We start from the raw sequence: 8087 nt of genomic DNA, 5'->3' as shown, positions 1-8087 counted from the left end.
AACTTACTTTAAGGAAGCCATGTATTTTCTCAACTTTTTAAATTATATGAAGTTTATTAAGCACTCATTTTGAGAAGTAAAATTTCATCATATTTTTGATTCATCTAGTGTAGATTGAATTATAGAAATAAGTAAAGTTAAGCCTATTTGACCCTGCAATAACATTAGGTAGGGAGGTTACCACATCTTCCTTTCAAGTTTCCTCTAAATGAAAACGAAAATACTGGGAAAGAGGCTAGAAAGCCGAGAGTAAATGTACTGTTTTTAGGACTTAGGTACTAAATTATTCTAAGATTACAGTCCTGTGATACCTATATACACTTCTCAGATTAAGACCACATTCATAAGTAATTTTTCCTTTTAGCGCTAAAGATTCTTGATGCTTGGTGCTAAAAATTGTGGGTAGTTGGTAAGGAAAGGCATTTTGTTCTGACTTGCCTGTTGAGAATATTGTCAAAACCATTAAATTTAATTTAAAAAAAACACCTTTTTATTATGGAAAATTTCAAACATACAGAAAAATAGAATAGAAACATAGTGCCAGTAACTAGCTATATTACCTATGATGATTCTTGAACCTCAGTTCGTATGCTGTATGATGAGGGCATTGGACCAGATGGTCTTTGAAGAGTTCAAACAGTATTAGGATTCATATATATTGGATACACAGCAACCAGAGTGATCCTAATAAAACTATCTCCCTAGTCTCATCTTGTAATACTCCTTACTTTACTCCAAAGGAATACCTCATTAGTTCCTCAAAAACAGAACACAGTTCTTACTGCACACCTTTGCATTTCCCCTTGCTGAAAATGTCCTGTGATGTAATTGCAGCTTCACCTAGTGTGTTAAACATACAATCTGTTAATAACAATTTAGACATTGTCTCTACCAGAAAGAATCCAATAGAGAGAAATTGATGTGGAGAGAGATTTACGTGATGGTGATGATGATAGCAGCTAACATTTATTGAGTATTTACTTTGTGTTGGACATTGTGCCAAGAACTTGGTAAATGTTATCTCATTTAATCCTTAAAATAAACCTCTGAGGTAGGTACTGTTATCCGATTTTACAGATGAGGAAACTGAGGTTTAGAGAGATGAAATAACTTGCCCAAGGGCATACACCTTATGAAGCAAGGTCCTGGAAGAGGTGGGAGGAGATGGGTCAAGGTCATTTGGAAGAGTTAACCTCAAACAAGAGGAGGGACAACTCATCATCTGAGACTGGAGGATAGAAGGTAAAGATGGACATGGATATAAAAAAGTTTTTGTTTTTTTTTTTTTGGTAGGGATGAAGGTAATCGAGAGATTGTGCTAGGTGATCTGGCAAAAGAGCAGGCCAGCAAAATTAGGCAAGGTTGTCTACGGAAAGTGAAGGGGTTTGGGATTGAGTAGGGGACTGAGGAGAGTGGTGAAGGTTTGGAATAGTGTGTGAAGAGACTGGAGAGAGAACCATCTGAGAATAAGTAAAAGGATTGGTGAGTAATTTGTAGCATCCAAACTCTATGTAATTGTGATTACTATTTTTTAACTCAGTGGTTCTTAGCCATCTGAATAAAGGACTAACGAGTAGATTTTAGTATTGATTCAGGATTCTGTTTCTGTTGGGCAGGTGTAGTAGGAAATACAGGAGTCTAAGGGAATCGAGGATGCTGGGAGAGAGTAATAAATTGTGATGGTCCGTCCTGACTAGGGAAAGGTAAGAGGTCAGAAAGGGACTAAGTAACTTAGGCTCACAAATCTTAAGGGCCTTGTGATTTGTCATTTAAATAAGTCATTGTCATGCAATAAAGTCATTAAACCTTGTTTAAGAATGTTTTCATCTTGTATGTCAAGTGAAGTTGGAAATAGTTGGTTTTAAGATGATACAGTATTAGATTTCAAAAACATCTTGAAGTCATCTCGTTCAGCTCCCTACCGAGGGCATAGGTTTCCTCTTGTAACACTCAAATGATTATTAAGCAAAATAGGTTATTGGAGAAAATTAGTGTGATCTGCTATTGATTTTGTAGTTTACAATGTGATACATGCTATATTCACTCTTTTTCACAGTGTATTTTCTTTGTGTGTGTGTGTTTTTTGTTTTGTTTTACCAGCCCTCTGATCCACAAGATAAGCAGTTTGGCACTTGGAGGCTGAAAGTCACACCTGTCGATTACCTTCTGGGAGTGGCCGATTTAACTGGAGAATTGATGCGGATGTGTATTAACAGTGTGGGGAATGGGGACATTGACACCCCCTTTGAAGTGAGCCAGTTTTTACGTCAGGTTTATGATGGATTTTCATTCATTGGCAACACTGGACCATATGAGGTTTCTAAGAAGCTGTATACCTTAAAACAAAGTCTGGCCAAAGTGGAGAATGCTTGTTATGCTTTGAAAGTCAGAGGCTCAGAAATTCCAAAACATATGCTGGCAGATGTGTTTTCAGTTAAAACAGAAATGATTGATCAAGAAGAGGGCATTTCTTAGAATAATGTTTCCCAGTTATTATTCTTCTGAGAACTCCTAAGAGAGACCAATTTGTAAGACTGTTATTTCGTATTTCATTTGACTTTATTGTGGCTTTTATATAGAATTGTTCTCAGTTGTACTTGGTTTAAAGTGTATACAAGCTGTACATAAAATTGTCCAGATGAATCGTTTCTTATATCTTATTCATGGAAGTTTGCATACAAATGTTTGCCTATATACCTATTTGAATTTTTGCTGGTTAACCCTCATCATTTATCTTTGTAATGTGAACATAGTACATACTTCAGAGTGCACTTTCTGCCATATCTATTTTAATTTACTTTTTGTGAATTTTTGAGTGGTAATTTTGAGTGGAAGCCATTTATAATTTAAGTCGATGATTTTATTATGTATAGAAAAGATTTTTTAGTTAAATTTCTGGACTCAAGCTTCCAGTTTAAATTTCTTGTTACTATTGTGCCAAGCCTCCAAAATAGGTTTATTCCATGGAACAAGAATTAAAAATTAATAAGCTGTCAATATGCTTTAATTTAAGTACAAGTTTATGAGGTATTATAGTGAAAATAAGTATTATATTCTGGCCAATTTTAGGCCATTTTAAATTTATATGAAACAACCTTCCAGAAAAATTGACAGATACCCAGATGTTACTTTCTCCATTTATTTTTTTGTCCTTTACCACAGGAGATCTTATAGAGAATGGGAGGGAACACTGTATAATATTTTCACTGGTAAAGTTGAGTTGAATTATATACTTGTACATAAAACTGAAAAGCTTTTAGTAGTGATTATTTAGTGATTTTTTGTTGTTGTTATTAGGCATGTTCAGAGGCTTTACTATTCTAGCATCTATTACAAAGTACATTTAAATAATGATGTTTTGAAATACTAAGTTAATACAAATCTTTATAGGTGTCCCGTGGTGGTAATTGATAAATAAAAGTTGCCAAAGACAATTTATAATGTACAATTCAGCAATAAGACAATTGTCAGTACAGTTGAGAATAACAGTGGTAGTCTCTAGTAATATTTAGAATTGGAATTTGACTATTCAAATTAGTTATAGATTGTTACTTTGATGTGAAACTGACTTGAGCATGACACTATTGGTTGACAACCAGACATTTCCAGTTGGTTTTGTGAGTTTTGAGAATCTAGATACTGTATTTTATTTTCAGAAAGGTTAGCTCTGTTTGTAAGGACTGATTGCTTGAAAATGTAACTTTCCAAAAAATATCACCTAAAGGAAAATAAAACATAGACATGCCTAATAAAGTATGTTTGTTTATTTGTTTTGATGATGGTGGGTTTTTTGGTTTCCCTCTTCTAAGATACACTGCTGAAATATAATCAGTCTCATTACATATTTTTTTTCCTTCTACCACTTAAATTTATAATGTCAAAAATAAATAATGGATTGCTGAATGTTTTATAGATGTTTAAAACTGAAGTCTTTTGAATAAATTATTACAATACAGTAGTTAAGCTTATTGTTTGATCACATTGAGACATAATAAAACTATTGCAGAGTTTTTGGTTGAAACAGGAAACCTTAATATAGACTAGCTTAATATGGAGATTTATTATTTCTTAAAGTCAGTCCAGAGAGTGAGGGTTTCCAGGTTGGTTAACTCAGGAGCTCAGTGATGTCATCAAGGACCCACAGTCCTTTGTTTCCACCTCCTGTCAGATCAGCAGTGGCATTAGTTGCAGGAAAACAAGCTCAGGGCTCCCACTGATTCTGCATTATGGTGAGTTGTCTAATTATTTCATTATATATTACAATGTAATAATAATAGAAACGAAGTGCACAATAAATGTAACATGCTTGAATCATCCTGAAACCATCCCCTCCCCCCCACCCCCCTTCCCCAGTCTGTGGAAAAATTGTCTTCCATGAAAATAGCCTCTGGTGCTAAAAAGGTTGGGGACCACTGCCCCAAACCACTGAGGAAATCACAGATACCACTGATCCTGTGTACTGCTGAAGAAATCACGTAAAGATAACACTGGCACAAGCACCCAAAATCAAAGCCAAAGTGTCGTACTCAAACAACAGCATATATACATCTTCAGGAAAAAATTCTCCCCTATGAAAGCAATTTCAAGAAATTGGAAGAAATGACTGCTATGGTAGATGTACAAATATCTACAGAAGGACACAGGAAAAATGGAAAAGCAAGGAAATATGACACGACCAAAGGACTACAACAATTGTCCAGCAATAGATCCCAAACAAAAGGAACTTCTCAAAACACCAAAGAATTCAAAATACTGATTTTAGAGAAGCTCACTGAGATGCAAGAGAAATGTGAAAATCAATACAAAGAAATCAGAAAATTCAGGATATGAATGAAAAATTTACCAAGGAGATAGATACCTTAAAAAAACAAAACAAAAACAAATTCTAAAACTAAAAAACTAATTTAATGGAATATAAAATATATTTTAAAACCTTCGATAATAGACTAGACTAAGCAGAAGAATGAATCTCAGAACTTGAAGACAGGTCTTTTGAATAATTTAGTCAGACAAAAATAAGGAAAAAGGAATAAAAAAGAATGAACAAAGCATTTGAGACATCTGAGACTACATAAAATGACTGAACTTACGAGTTATTGGTGTTCTTGAGGGGGAAGAGAGATCAATAAGTTTAGAAAACCTATTTGAGGAAATAATTGAGGAGAAATTCCCATGTAATAACAAGAGAGACGTAGATAAAGGAGGCCCAGCAATCCCCAAATATATTGCAAAAAGGACTTCACCACAGCATATTGTATTAAGAATGTCTGAAGTGAAAATGAAAGGAAGAATTTTAAAATTAGCAAGAGAAAAGCATCTGGTCACCTATTACCGAAACCCCATAAGACTAACAGCAGACTTTTCTCGTCATAAACCTTACAGGCCAGAAGAGAATTGGATATCATTTTCAAAGTGCTAAAAGAAAAAACTGTTAGCCAAGAATTTTATATCCTACCAGAATAACCTTCATAAATGAAGGAGAAACAAAGTCTTTCCCAGACAAGCAAATGCTTATGGAAATTCCTCATTACTAGATCGGCACTACAGGAAATGCTCAATCAGGTCTTAAACATGAAAACCAAAGGTTGATATTCACTATCATAAAAACACCAAAAATATAAAACTCACAGGTGTTATATAACAACTGCACAAAGGAGGAAGAGAAAAGAATCAAATGGCAACATGACTGAATTTCATCAAACCACAAAGGCAAAAAAGACAGAAAAAAGGGAAAGAAAAAATTTATAAAACAACTAGAAAACAATATGATAGGAATAAAGCCTTATATATCAATATGAACTCTGAGTGTAAATGAGTTATATGCTCCACTTAAAAGATATAGATTGGGGACGGGTGCAGTGGCTCACGCCTGTAATCCTAACACTCTGGGAGACTGAGGCAGGCAGATCGTTTGAGCTCAGGAGTTTGAAACCAGCCTGAGCAAGAGTGAGACCCCGTCTCTACTAAAAATAGAAAGAAATTAATCAGACAACTAAAAATATATAGAAAAAATTAGCCGGGCCTGGTGGCACATGCCTGTAGTACCAGGTACTCGGGAGGCTGAGGCAGAAGGATTGCTTGAGCCCAGGAGTTTGAGGTTGCTGTGAGCTAGGATGACGCCACGGCACTCTAGCCCGGGCAACACAGTGAGACTCTGTCTCAAAAAAAAAAAAAAAAAAAAAAGATTGGCAGAATGGATTAAAAAAAAACAAATGCTCTGGCTATATCCTGCTTTCAAGAAACTCAACCATAAATACACACAGACTAAAAATAAAGAGATGGAAAAATATTCCATGCAGATGGAAACCAAAAATGAGCAGGAATGGCTGCATTTATATTAGATAAAACAGAGTTTAAACCAGAAACAGTAAAAAAAGACAAAGTCATTATATAATGATAAAGTGATTAATTCAGCAACAGGATATAAGGATATAACAGTATTATATATGCACCCAATATCAGAGCTCCCAGATTCACGAAACAAATATTACTAGAACTAAAGAAACAGACAGCAATACAGTAATAGTAGGGGACCTCAACACCCCACTCACAGCACTAGACAGATCATTGAGATAGAAAAGCATCAAGAAACATTGGATTTAAATTGGACTTTAGACTAAATTGACTCAACAGACATTTACAGGACATTCTATCCAACAACAACAGAATATATATTCTTTTCACCAGCACATGAAACATTCTCAAAGATAGACCACATGTTAGGCCTCAAATTAAGTCCTAACAAATTTTAAAAAATCAAAATCATGTCAAGTATCTTCTCAGACCACAATGGAATAATGCTTGAAATCAATACAAAGAGGAACTTCAGAGGCCAGGCATGGTGGTGCACACCTGTAGTCCCAGCTACTCAGGGGGCTGAGGCAGGAGGATTGCTTGAGCCCAGGAATTTGAGGCTGCAGAGAGGTATGATCACCAATTATGCCACTGCACTGAAGTGCAGCTTGGGTGACAGAGTGAGACCCTGTCTCTAGGGAAAAAAAAAGGCAGGGGAACTATGTAAATACATAGAAATTAAACAACGTTCTCCTGAACGATCACTGCGTCAACGGAAAAAGATATTAGCAATGCTAAGAGGAAAGTTTATAGCATTAAATATCTACATCAACAAAGTAGAAAGATCACAAATTAACAACCTAACATTGCACCTAAAGGTACTAGAAAAACAAGAACAAACCAAACCCAAAGTTAGCAGAAGAAAAAAATAACAAAGATCAGCAAAACTAAATGAAATAGAGACCAAAAAAACAATATAAAGGAACAATGATACAAAAAGTTGATTCTTTGAAAAGACAAAATTGACAAAGCACTAGAGAGCCTAACCAAGAAGAGAGAAGATCCAAATAATCAGAAATGAAAAAGGAGACATTACAACTTGTACTACAGAAATACCAAAGATCATCAGAGACTATTATGAACAACTATACACTCATAAACTAGAAAGCCTAGATGAAATTGATAAATTTCTGGAAACATAACAACCTCCCGTGATTGAATCAGGAAGAAAGAGAACTCCTGAACAGACCATTAATAAATAGTAAGATTAAATCAATAATAAAAAATTGTTAAAAAGCCCAGGACCAGATGTATTCACAGCCAAATTCTACTAAAAGAAGAACTAATATGAATCCTCCTGAAACTGTTCCAAAAAATTGAGGAGGAAGGAATCTTCTTCAACTCATTCTACAAGGCCAGTATCACTTTGATACCAAAATCAGACAAGGACACACACACAAAAAGAGAACTGTAGACCAATATCAGTGATGAACATAGATGCAAAAAATCCTCAAGATAATAAGAAAATTGAATCCAACAGCACATCAAAAAGATAATACACCATGATCAAGTGAGTTTTATACCAGGGATTCAAGGATATTTCAACATGCACAAATCACTAAATGTGACACATCACATAAACAGAATTAAAGACAAACAGCATATGATCATCTCAATAGATGCAGAAAAAGTATTTGATAAAATTTAGCCTCACTTCATGATAAAAATCCTCATGAAACTACACACTGAAGGAATCTACCTCAAAATAATAAAGGCCACATTCAACAAACCCA

General features: G+C 34.8%; 1 protein-coding gene across 1 annotated transcript in view; it reads left to right on the top strand.

Annotated features, from left to right (window-relative positions):
* TSNAX (translin-associated factor X) overlaps positions 1-3218 on the top strand; it is a 36306-nt gene extending 33088 nt beyond the window's left edge. The window contains exon 6 of the mRNA XM_012660352.1: positions 2101-3218. Within this exon, the coding sequence (XP_012515806.1) occupies positions 2101-2475 (375 nt within the window). The 3' untranslated portion in view covers positions 2476-3218. The remainder of the gene's footprint in view (positions 1-2100) is intronic.
* The last annotated feature ends 4869 nt before the right edge of the window (positions 3219-8087 follow it).

The sequence above is a fragment of the Propithecus coquereli genome, unplaced genomic scaffold (genome assembly GCF_000956105.1).
Source record: "Propithecus coquereli isolate 6110/MARCELLA unplaced genomic scaffold, Pcoq_1.0 Scaffold66, whole genome shotgun sequence".
In the NCBI taxonomy this organism is placed as follows: domain Eukaryota; kingdom Metazoa; phylum Chordata; class Mammalia; order Primates; family Indriidae; genus Propithecus; species Propithecus coquereli.
The sequence above is the reverse complement of the archived record's forward strand: the minus strand, read 5'-3'. Positions and strand labels throughout refer to the sequence as shown.